Genomic DNA, 17,434 nt, shown 5'->3' on the forward strand with positions numbered 1-17,434 from the left:
ATTGAGAACTAGTACTTATTCATGAGTGACTAGTCCCTCTTCTTGCTGTTACTAGTAACATTTTTAGTTGTACCAGTAACAATGTTGTTTTTACCCGTTATGGGAAATTACTAGTCAAAACAGCTTGTTGATCGTTTAATTTAAAATGTTATTAGTAAAAATAAAAATGTTGCTAGTAATAACAGGAAAAGGCACTAATCACTCATGAATAAGTACTAGTTCTCAATTAATAGTGACTAGTAACAATCGGAATACGATAATAGTCAGAAGAAAATCTTTGATATCTCAAACATGGAGCCCCATAGGATTCAATGAACAAATTGTCCAAATTGTTATGAGTAACATTGGGATAGTTACTCGTAAAAACAGAATAGAAAATAGTAACTAAAATATTAGTACTAGTAACTTTTAAAAAGTGACAAGTTCATCCAAAATGTTGAGATGGCTTGCCATAACATTGGTGGTCATGGTGGTGGTTGGTTACTGAACGGACAGAAAGAGGCGAGCTCACCAAAAGGAGAGGGTGAAGTCCCTGAAGTGGGTGTTGCTGTTGCGGACCAGGAAGGTGCCGTCGCGGCCCCCTGTCTCGGCGCAGAACTCATGGAGGAGCTTCTCGGCTGCCTGTGTGCCATCCTGCATGAGACCGTGGAACCAGGGCTCTGAGCGGTGAAGGTCCAGGTTCTGGGAGATAAGAAAACGAAGGCATTGGAGGGTGAGGAAGGAATGCAGGAAACTCATGAGTCTCCTCCTGCCCTCTGACCGCCCCCCATACCCCTCATGCCCTGACCTCCTCTTACCTCTCTGGGGTCTTCCTCCTCTTCCTCATACTCCTCGGCGTAGTACAGCTGGTTATCTGAGATCACGCAGTAGTGCTTGTTCCACCGCTGAAGGGGAAAATCGCCAAATCACGAAAAGTTTTAACCGATTTGACCCGATTTGCCCCCGTTTGCCGCTGACTGTTCGAAATGCAAATCCACTGGCACCACCACGCCCGGTTGCACCATACAGTACCTGGTCGACAGGGTCCCAGATCTCCAGGTCTCCCTGTTTCTGGCCCTTCCTGAAGTCCTTGTTGGTTCCTCCGTCCTCCACATTCACCTTCTTGTGCTATATGAGGACAAGGGTGAAGGCATGATCATCATGAACCATAACATGAGCAAAGCAAAGCATAGCATACAGTAGCACAGCATAGCATAACATGAATCTATGCTATGCTAATTCAGTCCAGCTGTTTTTTAACGAGCGATACATCAATTTAAAGTCCTTAACGCTAAGTACGGGGAGATAGAGGGTACCTATCCCATCTATTGGTTTTACTGAATGGTGAAGACTAAAGGACATTCATTTGGGATCATCAGAGCATAATGGTTGACCTAGAACATTTTCTTTCTTGGTATGGGACTTTTGTGATGGGGATATGATGATATGACTATTTTAGCCAGGTATTGGTCCAGGGGGAACTGAACGGAAGCGAATCGACAAAACGCACTTTGAGTATGATCTTGCCCTTGAGCTGTGTGGGAGTGGGTAGCTGCTCGGCCATATGCTCCACCGGCTCCATCAGCAGCTTATCCCCGAACACCTCTTTGAAGATACGGGCCATCTGCCGCTGCTGCTCGGCCAGGCAGTGCTGCTCGATGGACAGGATGACGGGGAAACTGGGGGTAGGGACGTAGTGAACTATTACTGCAGCGTAGATCGCTAAATTGTCCACAGGACAGGCACCTTGGTAGTTCTGTTTCGATTTACACATTTTTATGAGACCAACATCAAATTTGAAACGTGTAGATAACTCTAAGCGTGAAAGGCGGCTTTTGGAGAGGAGTGTGTGCCGCGCACTCACTCCGAGGTGACGAAGGCATGTTTGTTGATGGCTTTGACGACGTCCTCAAACTTGATCTTTGACGTTCTCGTCCAGCCGTGGTAGATGATTGGCTCCCCGGGCCCTTCCCAGCAGTCCACTGAAAAATAAAACCCCACATAATTGGGCTGCAGCTGAATCTGAAGACAAACCATTCTTGCATGACCACACTCCAAACCCTAAAATGGAAGGGGGGCCATGGGGCAGGTAAACGCAATGTAACTGACAATGCAGAGAGCATTTTCTGCTTCTACTTCTACCCCCCACTGTGTAGTCTCACTGGAGCAGTTAGGACACAGTGCCTTGCTCAAGGGCATCTGCCAGTGCTTTACTGCTGTGGGCCCCCTCACTGGCTGATACTGACACTCAATGCAGCGGCATCCCAGACGCAGGCAGCGCACATAGGCCTCTGTGGACGACTCACTGCGCAGCTGGTCGCCTGTAAGGTACCTGTAGAGAGACAAGTACTGTAACTTTCAAGAGGTTTGTTTGTGTGTGTGTGTGTGTGTGTGTGTGTGTGTGTGTGTGTGTGTGTGTGTGTGTGTGTGTGTGTGTGTGTGTGTGTGTGTGTGTGTGTGTGTGTGTGTGTGTGTGTGCTCACGTGTTGTGCGAGGAGCTGATCCAGTAGTGAGACAGAGGATTGTTCATGTCCAGAGTGCTGACCTCTGAATACTTTTCATCAAAAATTGAGTTCTCCTTGGAAAACAGGAAACTTAGAAACTTGGGAGAGGGGGAGAGAGAGAGAGAGATATGACACCCTACCTGCCACAGCAACCCACCAATGAGCTTCTGTCATCGTGCAATTGTTTCTCTATTGTTTTGTTCTGTTAAAATGTGGTTTGCAATTTAGTTCACAGACACACAATTGTATAAACAGACACATAAACATTTAGACACACACACACCCCCCCGGATACCTCACTGATGGTGAACTCGGGGTCATTGGTTTTCCTCATGGTGTCATCAATGAAGGTGGTCATCAGATCTCTGACCTGGTTCAGATCAGAGGCCCATGACTCCTGCGGAGAAGACAAGTCAAGCTATAACCTGACTTTCAATATCTGTTCCTAAATGATACTCGATCCTATAGCAATTTTCAGTTTTTATAGAAATGATGGAAATGCTGAGTTAAATGTCATATCCCGCTTTGAAAAAAACAAACAAAAATAAAACATCTCTGTGTAGCTTTTCCTTTTAAAGGCTTTTCTCCATTTTTTGGAGAAAAGCTTTTTGTTGACCTTCGATACCAATGCTAACTCTATTAGATCACTGCAAGGCCACAGAGGGAAGCAGCTAGCCTAGCTCCTGGGAAATCATGGGAAATACACCTTCCAGCGCTTCACTGCTGAGTTACTCAAGCCATACATCTTGGTTCTTCATGACGAGTAAACATAAAATTGAGCTAACACAATTAGTCGACACCTGCTACACAATTGTGGCATTCAGCACTGGACAAGGATGAAATTGGTATTGATCTTCGTGTTTGAACCTGGGTAAGATAGACAAAAAGTAGCGTATCCCTCTAACAAAAAGAAGGTTACATGACATGATGACAACGCATTTACCGAACAAACCTTGAATATCAACCTTTATGGCTCACTGCCTCTGTATAGAGAAACTACTCAAGTTTTGAAATGTTCTATTGATGGCACGGAATGTTCGATATGAGAGACGATCAATGTACTTCGGTCGATACCGTACAAGCATCGATGTTGACACACAGCCCTACACTGGAGTACTTAACCCAGCTCCTACCTGCTGTTGGCAAATGAGGAACCTCTGGAAGTCATGCAATAGCACTGCGGAGGCGTCGGGCTTATCAGTGCTGCTGCAGGACAGAAAGAAACAAGATGTTCCACATTTGACACGTCAAACAAAATGCACCCGAAGCTACCTTTCAGTCAGGATTGTCTTTCGCCACATTGGAGTGTTTCTATGCTTTGACGCATTCTTCATGAGTGCGTCTGAGGCAAAAATTTTGATTTGCGCCGGAAGGGAAGGGCTCACCCCATGATGAAAGCACAAGATTCCCTTTTGAACTCCTCGAGGATCTGATTAAAAGTTGATGAAGAAGAGACGTCAGTGTGGAATAAATAGAATTGATCTTTAGTACAATGGAAAAAATCACGTTCAAGACTCAAAAACTTACGTCCTTCTGTTCAAACATTATGAGGTTGTAGAGTTTATGAAACTGTTCAAAGTCCAGGTGGTCTTTCTTTGCTCCCACTTCCTGTATAAATAATATATAACATAGCATATAACATAAGACATGTTAAATAATGCTAACGCTAATAATGCTTACAATAATGCTAATGCACGATAATAATGTCGCTCACTCGGTGTCCATTGCAGCCTGGTTATCTGAGAAGGGGGATTCCTCCTTCTGTGATCCCATCTCAAGGTTTCTAATCCATGACTAGGGGATGCCATTGATTTCTATGTGAAATGTGGATTTGTGGAGCCCTTCGAGACTGTACTATTCTTAATGGCTACAGAAATAAATTTGACTTGACTGGATCTCCATTGGGCGTAGCATCACATACCAATATTGTGACGCTATTGCCGCCACAGGCCACTGCCATTATTATCATCTTCATAAAATCCACAAATTCATACGCATGGCCATTTGTAGCTTTGGTGCGATTGGACAGTCTAACACTTCCAGTGTAATGCCCTTTACCGCGACTGAAAGATATTTTCCCACAATGCACGGGGTCTTATCGCGTCAGTGTTCAGGGCAGTCCAACTCACGCTTGTTATGTTGGTTGTCTGTGCGCAGCATCTCAGTGTGATGAAGGAGGGTGGCAAGATTGATATTTTTAAAAGATAAACAAAAAAGGAAGAGGAAGAAGGAGGAGTATACCAACAACTTGTCCTTGAGAAGGCGCGTGCTGGGGGCCTTGTAGTTGAGCTGGGGGAGGAGAGCCTTCAGCTCCTTGAAGGTGATACTGCAGGATGAGGGAATTGTAGTGTTACTTGGGCTTTATATAAAATGACCATTCTGATAAATAAGTGCATAAATAAACCAATAAGCTCAGCAGCACCAAGAGATGAATAGTCGCCAAGGACAGCCTCAATTTCCGCCTCACACGATTCACGCAAAGAGACATGGACTGGAAAAATAGCAATAAAAATGAATGTTAAAAAAAATTAAAAAACAAATAAAATTACCAATGTACCTGTTCTTTTTGGTCTGGTTAATGGAATACATCTGTTTCCTTAACCAACTGTAAACAAAGCAAAAGAAACAGAGTCATGAAATAAAGAAATTGCCAAGCGTGCGTCTGCATGTGCATGTGTTCACACTGCCAAATAATGACATTTTTTACAAGGCAGAAAATCTTGACAATAAACAATAGATCACATTTTGAATGAATAAATTGAGTATATTAAATGATTCAGCTAGCTTTGAGAAAATACGTCTTCTGCTGTCTTTCTCAAAACAAATAAGTGGAATGAGGAATATTTTAAAGACAATCTCAGGCTTTTGATGCTCCCCACTTTCAAGAAATATTTTGTAAATTTTAGAATACAATGTTGATGTCGTGTTGATAACAATGTGATTTTTTGGCGTTCAAAATATCTTGGCCCCCAAAAAATCTTTGTCCCATTGGCATATCATTTTGATTTAGATTTAGATTTATTCTTTTATTTTAAATGTAATTGTTTAATTAAATGTTCAATAGATTTCTATAATTTTTCTCCTTTTTTTCATGATTTTGGTTTGAAAAGGGTTTTGACATTTTTCTTTGCTTTGTGTGTGTGTGTATGTGTGTGTTTGCGTGTACCTTTCTATGATAGCTGGAGTGGGGGCCTGTAGGGTCTCTTGCCTCAGTAGTTCCAATCCTATCAGCCATTTGTCGGCATCCTCTACCGAGTCAGCTGCAAAATCAAACCAAAACTATTGTCCTCAAACTTAATACAGCACAACATTGTTAAATGTCCATCGGAGGAAATCACGAGGGAAACCAAAATGAATGGAACCAAATGAAGCCACCGTGCGAACGACTCACCGCCTAGACTGAGAGTGTTGAGCACAAACTGGGAGCCGTAGAAGATGGTGAAACAGGTGTTTTCCTCGTGTTTGTCCTTGCCGTCTCTGAAGCGCTCAAAGTCTTTGGAGCTCCTCCCCGGCCTGATCTCCCGGATTTCAAACAGGTCCACTGAAACGGACGGGAGGACGCTCAGACCCGGGGGTCATTCAACCCATTGATACTTCTGGAAGTATTTTGTTTTTGTTCAAAAAGAACAGACAGGTGGAGTTTTTCCATTGTTTTGCTCGAGGATGTTAAATACAACTCCAAGATTTTGGCCTTTTTGGTGTATCCCTGCGTCTTCTTGGCCTGAGTCGGTGTCTATTCAACTTAACTTCGACCGTGCAATAAAGAGGCAGGATCTGAGGTCAAATCCCTTGCGTTGATAATTAGGGAGGCTACACACAGAAGCCTAGTCTAGCCAAACAACTTCACACACTCGTCACTTATGAAGAGTATATGTCCATAAAACAGCTCCAAGTGGCTTAGTTTGCTTGTCAGTGGAGGGTTGCCTCTTTGGCATTGGATGGCACAAAATCAGGGTCAAAGTGGTTAAACGGGCAATGTTCTCCACTCTCTTTTGGCGCAAGAGCTTTATGGATATGATAGAATGATCTGAGCATCAAAACAAGGCAATCCTTTCCTCATTGCAGAGTCATGCAAAGGTAATTTACTGTAGAACCAACCCATCCAGCCACCCAGCCACTCGCCCAGCCGCCACCCAACACTCACAGACTCCGTCGGTCTTGTCGGCTGTGCGAGTCCACGCCACCTGCCGGGTCTCCATGATGACTTGCACGGTGAGGCGCTCGGCCCGCTGCCTGAACACTGTCATCACCATCCCCATCTCAAGCACTCGCTTGATCAGGCTCCTCTTGTACTCCGTCATCTCCCCCTGCTGTGACCAGTGAGCCATCTCTGCCTGCTGCAGGTCAAGTTTAAAACAAGGTAAAGAAAAAGGAAGCAAAACACTCTCTAAGGGTCACAGTTTGGATTTAGAAAGAAAATAGTTGCAGGCTTGGCTGAAGAAAACTGGTACATACAATCAGTTTGACTAGATTATAACATGTGTACGTCTAATCTCACTTCCTTACCGTTTCACCCATTCACCCTTTCACAACTTATCTCCAACAAGTCATTTCTCTCGACTACTGTCATTACACAATCAGAAGTCCACTAGTGGAATAGTGACATCTAGACTGGTGTACTGGTGTGGGTGGGTAGTCTACCATGGCTCTTCAAAAAAACACTCAGTATTTAAATTGCAAATGATCAGCAAGAGGATATTAAGCAACCTCTGCCAAAGACAGGATTGGCCCGATGCATTTAAATGTAAGTGTTATAAACTTGCAACAAGAAATTATGTCTTTATTATAGTGCATTGGTTTTTTTTAAGTGTTTAATAGATTACAAGACTATTTACTTCATAGAACTATAAAGCTATGGCATAATAGCCCTGACAGTCTGGGTACATATCTCAATGGTCTCGACAGTTTTAAATTCATTGTGCAAAGTCGAGTCCAGTGGTTCTCATTGTGGGTCCGGAGGACCTTCGAGAGGTTCCTGGGGTGTCCCCAGCAAAATGATTCATTTTTAAACTGCAGTGTTATTTCATTTGCAAGATGTTAGCGCCATGAGAGAATGTACAATAATGACTGTTTATCAAGGTTTTCACCCTAACTATAGAATAGACAGGTATGGAACTATGGACTAAATCATATACAACAATTTTGCTTGATTTCCTAACCCCTAGATTTGGGTCCCAGAGACAAAATCGTGTCAAACAGGGTCCTGTAGCTTAAGGAGTATCAAACAAGTATGAAAAAGGTTGAGAATCATTGGTCTTCCTTATCCACCCACCAATCATAATTTAGACTGTGGGTGGCTGGGAAGTACATGAAACTGATCTGTACAGGTTCAAATCTGTTCTTCATCAGCTTGAAGGGAGTAAATTCTCAGCTGACAGCAGGTATTTCACTTCTGAAACCTTTAACCCCGCACAGGTGCTTTCCCCAGAGACTGCAGATATTCTTTCCCTGCCAATTTTCTGATAGCACATGGTGCATGTTAACAAGCATGCTGTACTATTTCCCTATTCTTATCATTTAAAAATGTAATATAGGATGCAATATTTATAATGTAGGACGTGCTTCTTGACACTATATAAGAAATATGAACTGCATTTAAAATCGTCTGCATTAGAACACAACAGGTTGCAGACTATTCTATACTAGCTGCTTTGGCCGACACACACCATTTTCTCTGTTGTAGCAGATAGTAAAGGGGAAAAAAGCGGATTTCCCTCTTGTCACTTGTCAAACCCTGAGCAGTGTGAGTAGTGAAGACTGAAGAAACATTAAAATCCTACTCACCCCTACAGATGGAAGAAAGTCTCTTCTTCTGTTGAAGGTCCCCACTGGTTTTTATCAATTCATGGTTTCATTGTTGTTTGTTGGTTTGTTTGAATCTGTTTGGTTCTTGAGAGCAGTCTGTGCAGAGTCCCACAACCGGCTAGGCCAGCCACAGAACAGCCAGTTCCTCTATTGGTGTGTACAAGGAAGTAAAAGTTCACTTCGCTGTGTATACATAGCAGTCATAAAACAGATCCGGAAGCCGGGATGGTATCTATGCAAATTTGAAGCTCTCTCGACATAGCAAGCCACTTTTTCTGTCGTCGTGGATTGTGCAGGTCGAAATCAGCGGATCATTTTTTGCAATTCCATGATAAAGCCATCAAAATAATAGCCAAAGGCAATGACCTTGAATACCAAAACATATTCACTTTTTACTTATGGATGCCTAATAACACCAGCATACCATGTAACAATGAAGATACTTTAGAGATGCCAAAAGAGTTAATATGGTAGACTAGAAAAAGTGGAAGTTCTGGCATTAAAATAAAAGGTCATATGAGAGTAAAAGGGCTATAAAGAGAGATAAATATGAATAATAACTATAAATATGACAGCTTTTAAACACAGAAAGATAATGGTTGAAAGAAGCAAGAAAAACTGTTGGACACAAGCACACGATTAGTATCGGGGGACCACTAGCACACCAAGTTATCCTGCATACATTTCAACCAAATTTGAAATGCGGTGAAATACTGAGGAAAAATATATATTTGTGATGAAGTTTGGCATTGGAGAAAGGATCACAGGTTGCTCAGAGGTGTCAAATGTTCTCTCATTTACATTACATTACATTACATTACATTTAGTCATTTAGCAGACGCTTTTATCCAAAGCGACTTACAATTGTTCAAACACCGACGGACGCAGCCATCAGGAGCAATTAGGGGTTAAGTGTCTTGCTCAAGGACACTACAGCATGCTAGCAGGAGGAGCCTGGGATCAAACCAGCAACCTTTAGATTACTAGACCACCAGCTCTACCGCCTGAGCTACCATCCCCATCCCCATTTACCTGTAGGCAAATAGCAGTATCTTTATTTTTTACTTGATGTAGCCCTGTGTGCGATGCCATAACAAGCTGCTGTATTCCTATAGCACGTATTTGCCTATGCAAGATCACCTGCCTCGGATGATTTGAATAATCGAACACCGACAGTCAGCACGGACACAAAGTGGCCTCTCAGTGGATGTTCATGAACCGTGTGAATCGTTAAATAAGATTGGGATTTCACCATCTGCAGCAATTCATCATCCCCTAACACTTTAACAATAGGACCCCCCACAGCAGAGCATTTCCATGAGTGGAACCTCCTTGAAAGTGTTAACATAAGAGACCTGAGGGGCGAAATCAGCCAAGAGTCATAGACAATTCCAATGTGAAGTTTGTGAGTTCGGCAAGTTGGTGGTTTGATTCAGGGAGGTTTTTATTCGATTGCTGAGGAGACTTAATAGTGCTGAAAGGTTTCACAGACAACTTCCAAGTCAACGGGTCAAGTCCCAAAATAGCCTGATGGTCTGATTGTGTATGTTTTAGGCTAGCACGGCTCAGCGTTAGAACAGCCCAACAGGGACAGGGGTTTTACCGATTGCTCAGTAGACCAACCAACAAGTAACAGGTGTGCAGCCACTCTGATCCTGGGCCCCAACTACCTGGACCCAGGACAGGTGGGGCTGCTCAAACCACCTCATCCCCACACCCCAGTATGTTATTGTTGTTGTATGTTTTAATAATAGACATCAGCAATGCGATTCGTAGGAGGCCATAATAGAATCAAAGTTCGATGCCCAGCTGTAAAAATATTTTTTCAATATATGAAGACATGATTTGACTTCCGGTGATGTCACTACTTCACAATCTAGTCAAAACAGATCATTTAGATTTAAAAAATGTCAACCAACATCCACACAGACAAACAAAAAAAATATTAAATAAAGCACCGATGACAATTTAACATAATATACTGTAAGTCATTGAACACCAGAGATAAAGTCTCGTTCATTATAAAGAACACTTCACTTCACACTGTTTGGAAAATGTTCGGAAACACTGCATTTTACATAGCCCAAATCCCCCTTGTTGAGCTATTGAGACATATTTTAATTGTATCAACTTTGGATTGCATTTCATGCTCACGCTCAAGAAAATGCAGACAAGTTATATTTACATGTATCTTCACCATGGCTTGAAAAAAAGTGATCTTGTAGAGATGTTCGCTGTTTTTACCTCTGCTGCTGAGTGACTTGATAAGTTGTGAACTTTAAACTGGCAAACCGTCTTAGTGGTGAATACAATTTAAAACTTAACACATCTAGATGTCCCCGCTCACTCAGGCTAATGAGACCTGTAGTGCAAGACCAGTGAAGGATGGGGACGGAGCTTCCAGGGCTGTCTTCGAGGCGAGTTGCTTCGCCCGTCAGAGCTCCTCCTGTTCGGGTTCCCTGAAGCCCTGGCTGTGGAGGGTCTTTCCCACCATCTCCATCATGGCCTGGACTTCGGGATCCACATCTAGGGCACTCTTCTTGCTTCGCCCATCCCCAGCCTGAGCAACCACACCACAGATAGACAGATAGATAGATGGTGTGTACAAGAACAAAGAAGGATTGGTATATTTAAGTTTAGTTTATATGTGATATCTGGGAGACTCCCCCAAATAGTTTGTGGTCATAGACCACAACGGTTGATGATCGTAGCCAGGTTATCAAATGTTTAAATGAACCAAATAAGAGCTTGAGTCCAAACAACACTATAGTAAAATAAGTAAACAGAAATATTTGTAGTTCAGCATCTAGTAAGCATTATTAATGACAAATTGTCATTTCTGCACTGGTGATTGATCATACACCACCTGAGATGGACAATAGAGATGACCTATCTGCTTGTATTAAAGCGCCTTTTTACTTATGTCAAATTTTCTTTTGTTTTGTCAAAACTTTGTTATGAAAAGTGCTCTTTAAGAATTCTATATGACCCCAAAACCGAGGTGCATACCAAACCACCAATACAACCCCTAATAAAATATAATATATTAAATAAATAAATAAATAAATAAATAAATAAATAAATAAATAAATAAATAAATAAATAAATACAATTATAATAATTCAGAACTGGGTGATAAATCCATATAATGTTTAAATCATTATACGAGACAGGACATTAACTTTATTTATTTAATTTGTTTATTTATTTATTGTAATTCAGTTTTTATATGTTTTAATTGTATTCATTTATTTAATTAATTTGATTATTTTCATTTATTTTAACAGCTTTCTGAACTTATTTCAGCATTCTACTTGAGTAAAATGAACATCTCTGAACGTCTCTAATAGCTTGGACATCATACCCATATTCCTACAGATTATTAACAAATAAAATGAGAAGGGAGATTCCTTAAAATTATCCGTTGGATGAAAACACCAACCAACCTGCACTAAAACATCATCGTAATTATCCATAGAAAAATTGCAATATTGTGATTTTCTGAGTCTCTGCTGTTACCTCCTCCGGCTCGGGCGGTTTGCCGACCCCCCAAACTTCCACAGAGTCCAGCGTGAAGTCCTCATCGGTGGAAAGCTGGGGGCTGCCATAGGTGGTACACGTGGGCCGTGCTCGGCTGTGGCCGCGGCCGAAGTCGCTGTCCAGCCACAACCCGAAGTAGCCATGCTGCCCGCCCATACCCTAACGCCGGCAGGAAGGTGCATATAAATTTGGAAAAGGCTCCCACGTATGTATTCAGGACAAGGAAAGGTCAAATTACACCTAATTAAAGATGACGTCCTTGCTGTCAAGCGTGAATTTATTGAAAGTGAGTGTGAAAGTGGCACGTTCTCACCAGTCCGTTGGGCATGGTCTGCTGGTTCTGGTTGAGGTACATGAAGTGCTGGTTGTAGCCGGTGGCGGTGTACACACGCAGCCTGGGGAACACGGTGAACAGGAAGCATCTGGAGTCTCCTGCAGACAAAGAGGCAGTAAATAGACACAAAATGTAATGGCCCGAGTGAATCCGAGTGCCGTCAATCTAAAGGACACTCTCACCCTGATACTGCGGTTTGACCTCCCAGGTGTGGGAGGCGAAGGCACCGAATACGTGGCCCTTGGTGTCTCGGATCAGGAGAAGGGTGGGCCCCCGCTTAGCCAGGCCTGCCACCATCCTGGTGAAGCTCTCTCCGTGCAGCTGTGTGGAGAACAGGAGCCTCCAGGGGGCGCCGTAGCCGTCCGGCAACTGTGGCAAGGGCAAAGGATCCAGAGTCAGAAAGATATGGTATTTACATTGCAAGATAGATATAAGCCAGTCATTGGATGGGCATCAGTTTGAGTACGACTGCAAACCAGACACAGAGATTACACAGAGACATATACAGGTCCTCCTCACTTAACGATCGAGTTCTGTTCCTACGACCAGGTCATTAGGCAATTGGTTGATAAGCGAGGACCCGCCCCCTTACCGTTATTTCAGTCTTGGAGATTGCGAACTCTACGCTAGTGTAGTGTAGTCAGAACATTCTTTCGCAGTCATTTCTGCATTGAACATCTGATATTGTAGCTTGTCAATAGATAAACCAACCGATTTTAAGACATATTAAGACATAATAAGACATAAAATAATAAAAAATAATAATAATAATGATGATAATAATAATAATAATAATAATAATAATAATAATAATAATAATAATAATAATCATAATATAAATAGTAATCAATAATAATTCATATTAAATATTAAATGTGAATATACACAATATAAAAATATTATGTACAGGATAGATATATTTCAAAATAGTATAATATGAGATGAGAGAGTGAGAAAGAAATTCTGCAATTTGTTTTGCCAACCCAATAAAAAACTCAAACTACCTGTTGGTCGCCACCCAGAATTTGATGATTGTATAATCGTCTATATACATCATATATTTAAAAAATATTGAAGTTAGTTAGGCAATATAAATGTATTTTTATAGCCATTACAATGGTGAGTTTTGGGTGGGACTGACCTGTGGAGCCAAGAACATGAGCGTGGGCAGGTCCAGCAGACAACTGAGCTGGCCCCAGGGGGTCTCCTGGCAGGGGGGCAGCAGAGTGAGGGGCGGCCGGGAGGTCAGGGCCACGCTCAGACCCTCGGCCACCAGCACATCCAGGTAGGCAGCCACCTGGGACGTGCGGAACATCCAGTCCTCCAGGCAGGCGACATCGCAGGCCCCCGAGCCTATGTGTGCAGGAGAACACAGAGAACGCAGAGGACACTTTTGCTATTTGTGGCAGCACTTTACACCACTTTTGTGACATGGACAGGTGGTTTCGGAGATAAAATATTAACCGCTCTGACCGGTCGAATGCCATAGGTGATCGTAGCACGTGGTCTTGAACCTCAAGACCCTCACACCTCCCCGCTCACCTGAGGGTTTGATCTCAGAGCACATCTGCTCAGCCAGTATTTGGACGCCCTGGGAAACGTCGCCCATCTTCTCCGGTTTCCAGCCCTGCAAACGCCCCCTGTGGACCAGGATCTGAACAACGGCCGAAAGCAGGTCCTGTAAGAACTGCAGGGAAAAGAAGAGGAGAGATCGATATGCAGCGGAAGAAGGAAGAGATGGATGCATAGAGCACAGCACAGCTTTCCCTCTTTCAATTTTCCTCCTAAAGTAAAATGAGGGTGTGGTAATTGGCTGTTGTGTATTAGCAACACCATATATGTTGTTTAAAATAACATTGTATACCCATACTAATAACCTATCCTGTGCATAGGATCACATCGTATATTCTGTATATTTTATATATTTGACCATTCTTGTTTTGCTTTTGCCGGCAATTTGTGAATATTTGGCAAATTACATTTTTTACTTTACTTTTTATTCTATTTTTATTTTATCAGATTCTTAAGCTTTTTGTAATGCCAATCATCTGTAGATACGCACCAATAATCTCCATGACAAATTCCGAGAACATGTAAATGCACCTGGTGAAATAAAGTCATTCTGATTCTAAAGTTGCTAACTGTTTACAAAAGCTGCATATACTTTATATCTATACAGTATGTACTTATGAATGTGTCCTTTATTGTAAACAAGGAGGACATTACATACACGTAAATAGTTTGTACTAATGTCTGAAAATGCTGCAGACAATTTATTTTTTTCATTTTTTTTATTTTTTTTTACCTCTGCCACCTGCTCACAAGTAACAACCCCAGGATCCCCCACTCCCCCTTGAGACATGGCCAAGACGAGGGGCGCCCGCTCCTCTGAGGTGCCTCGCAGGACGTCCGCTAGGAAGACGACCAGCTGCTCCCGGGTCACACCAGACTGGGCCATGGTGTCGCCTGTCTTCCCTTGGCTGGCCGCCTGTGCCATGCCAGGGTCCACACTGCACGCACCCCGGTAGACCCTCCATACCATGGAGTCAGAGGCCATTTTTTCCATAGAGGACTGTGCAGGATAAAGAGAGAGCGCTCATTGAGCAGCTGTACAGGATGAGAGACGACATGAAAACAAAACCTAAAAAGGAGGCTGGCACCCCTTACATGCGCACGCACACACACATGCACGCACACACAGTATTTAGTAACAGAAGGCCGGTACATTACAACATACAGAAGTTACATTTATATACATAATATAACGAAAAAAAAGATGTTGGTTAATGGTTCCTTACATTCATTTTTTTTTTTATTTAACAAATTCATAGCTACAGTGTCATAAAATCAGTAGTGAATAAAACAGCGAATAGAAACAATCATTCAATTGGTAATAGGTATTGTGAAGTTTGACGGTTGCTATGGACTCCGGTCGCCATTTTTGGAGTATCACTTCCATTCAATTGCATAGAGACATAGCTAAAATATACAACAAGCACGATTTTCTGTGGGAGTTTTTCACCTACAGTAACAAGACTTCCAAGGCATCTTTTGACTGGAAAAAGCTGACTGACATTCACAGTCAATGAAAAATCCCCCAATATATGGCGACTTGTTTCAGCAATGTGACGTCAGCTTCACATTCCCTACTGAATCAAAATAAATCAAATCAAAATGAATAAAATGTAAAAATGACACGTAATATATATTTTAAAAAGGGATACAAATATAATAATAATAATAATAATAATAAATAAATAAATAAACACAAATAAACAAACAAACAAATAAACAAACAAATAAATAAACAAACTAACTAACAAATAAATATGCAGCAATGGACCAGGTTCCACTGAATGACAAGGAATGTCTGAAAGAAATTATATTGTGCACAGTATGTGAAGCTACACATTTGTAACACCTGTGGGCAACGAGGTGTTGTGTTTTTTGTACAGTAGTTGGTTGGGACTGGCAATATGGCAAAATGGATGGTAATGTGCCTCTGAAGTTGTGCCATGTGGACAGTAAAAAAAGCAATACCTTAAAGGCAGAGTCTGTAATGTTGGCAAACAGTGACCTCGAGGCCAAAGCGCCCCTCTTGTTTAAGGCTTTGTGCACATTTTTTGTTGTGGACTGATGTCTTGAACTTAATGTTTTCCTGAAATTTCAAGATATCACCACAGCACTTGGCAGACATGTTTACAATCATGTTTTTGGCTGCCCTGACAAAGTTCAAGTGGATTTATTACAGTTGCATGATTCCACAGCACGTTTGATGTTTTTGCCAAATTCTTTGAATTGCCTGCCCACTCATTTTGCCTATTTTTGACCAATCCCTTAACATTTCTCGAACTATGTTCCTGCGTGTCCCCTTGACCTGCCCCACAAATGTTGCGTCATGAGAAGAAGATTTTTGAAGGTTTTTCAAAAAGTTCAAAATGGGGGTAAAAAAGATTAGCCTTTGACTCAGAATGTGTGTTATAGCGCTCTCTATGGACCCATCAGTACCGTTGTTTGTGGCCTTGATTGTGCGTTAAAAGGTTAAGTTATGTATGGATAGAATATTGGACAAAATACAGGAGAAAAATAAATAATTATAATAATAATAATAATAAAGGCTTTTTGGTACCTTGTATATGCCGATGATGTCACGTGTAATCCCGTGACGTCACGCATCACGTGATCTCGTGTTGCTAAACGTTTAATTTTTGGTCCATTCTAAAATCCCTATATGAGGAGGCTTATTGCACGAGATGGATTATAATTCAGATATTCGCATCATACCTGCAATATTTCAAGCGTTAAAGCCTTCGGTGCAGCTTGGCTCTGAGCACCTGCTGAACCTCCGCCGCCCACAAGTCGGTCGAAGACTCCTTCGATAACGGGCCGTTCGTCAGGGCGGAACCGGGCCAAGCGCTTCTGGACCAGCACGCTCTCCGTGTTGCCCATGGTGCTAAATAGCCAGACTATTCAACTCTGTCGACCGAACGGGCCATTGCTCCTGTAATGCATCACTGTCACCGTCGGAACGGGCTCGGGGCGAATGGCATTCTGTTATTTTCGTGTCGGGAGAGTCGTCTACATTTTAAACCACATCCCAGACGTGTGTGGTTTGATATGAGCTCACAGGTGCGTCGCGCTAACCCTGTAAACAGCCGAGGACAGAACACAACATCCTGGATCGCGTATACGCGGATAGGAAATAGACCAATCAGATGACATGGATGGTCAGCAGTTTCATTTCTATTGGTCTATATCGCCAGAGAGGCGGGGACTGGTATGACACAATCGTGCTGCATTTCCGTCAGGTGGGAATTCGTGCAATTCGGACACTGAAATCTTTCTACGTCCTTACGTCGTCAATCGTTTGACGTCGATCTAAACGATTCTTTAGTTTTTATGCTATATTAACTTGGAGGATACGTAGGTTTGCTTAAAAATACATTCAAAAACACATTGTTTTCCCGAATAGAGGGAATGGGGCACATCTGGTGGGAAGTGGGTACTACGGATCGGACTTACCCATTTCCGAGTCTCAAAAGAATGCAGCGTATTTTGAGATTTTCCTTATTCTTAAATATTTAATAAATGATTTTAAGTAATTGCGAATTACTTGCTTGTTTTCAAAGCGCATTTTCAATCTGTATAGTGGGATAACAATTTGTATATTGTAATGTTTGTTGGTTAAGTACAATACATTTTATGCCAGCGTGGTATCAGTGAATCCGATAATACTTGTGTCACAAAGGTGCAAAACACATGAATTGTTCAC

The 17,434-nt window shown here is 42.1% G+C and overlaps 1 protein-coding gene across 1 annotated transcript in view; it reads right to left on the bottom strand.

Moving 5' to 3' along the window:
- The window catches only part of plcg2 (phospholipase C, gamma 2), a 35,349-nt gene extending 18,552 nt beyond the window's left edge, over positions 1–16,797 (bottom strand). The window contains exons 1-24 of the mRNA XM_080002348.1: positions 16,447–16,797; positions 14,468–14,734; positions 13,705–13,849; positions 13,304–13,515; positions 12,345–12,531; positions 12,142–12,260; positions 11,808–11,987; positions 10,726–10,848; positions 6,628–6,820; positions 5,875–6,024; positions 5,650–5,743; positions 5,041–5,088; positions 4,725–4,809; positions 4,011–4,091; positions 3,869–3,912; positions 3,617–3,689; positions 2,779–2,880; positions 2,463–2,581; positions 2,226–2,311; positions 1,844–1,961; positions 1,490–1,658; positions 1,012–1,107; positions 798–884; positions 512–681 (exon numbers count right to left, since the gene is read on the bottom strand). Of these exons, the coding sequence (XP_079858474.1) occupies positions 512–681; positions 798–884; positions 1,012–1,107; positions 1,490–1,658; positions 1,844–1,961; positions 2,226–2,311; positions 2,463–2,581; positions 2,779–2,880; positions 3,617–3,689; positions 3,869–3,912; positions 4,011–4,091; positions 4,725–4,809; positions 5,041–5,088; positions 5,650–5,743; positions 5,875–6,024; positions 6,628–6,820; positions 10,726–10,848; positions 11,808–11,987; positions 12,142–12,260; positions 12,345–12,531; positions 13,304–13,515; positions 13,705–13,849; positions 14,468–14,734; positions 16,447–16,611 (3,113 nt within the window). The 5' untranslated portion in view covers positions 16,612–16,797. The remainder of the gene's footprint in view (positions 1–511; positions 682–797; positions 885–1,011; positions 1,108–1,489; positions 1,659–1,843; positions 1,962–2,225; positions 2,312–2,462; positions 2,582–2,778; positions 2,881–3,616; positions 3,690–3,868; positions 3,913–4,010; positions 4,092–4,724; positions 4,810–5,040; positions 5,089–5,649; positions 5,744–5,874; positions 6,025–6,627; positions 6,821–10,725; positions 10,849–11,807; positions 11,988–12,141; positions 12,261–12,344; positions 12,532–13,303; positions 13,516–13,704; positions 13,850–14,467; positions 14,735–16,446) is intronic.
- Positions 16,798–17,434: the final 637 nt, after the last annotated feature.

The sequence above is a fragment of the Zeus faber genome (genome assembly GCF_960531495.2).
Source record: "Zeus faber genome assembly, chromosome: 6".
NCBI classification, from domain to species: domain Eukaryota; kingdom Metazoa; phylum Chordata; class Actinopteri; order Zeiformes; family Zeidae; genus Zeus; species Zeus faber.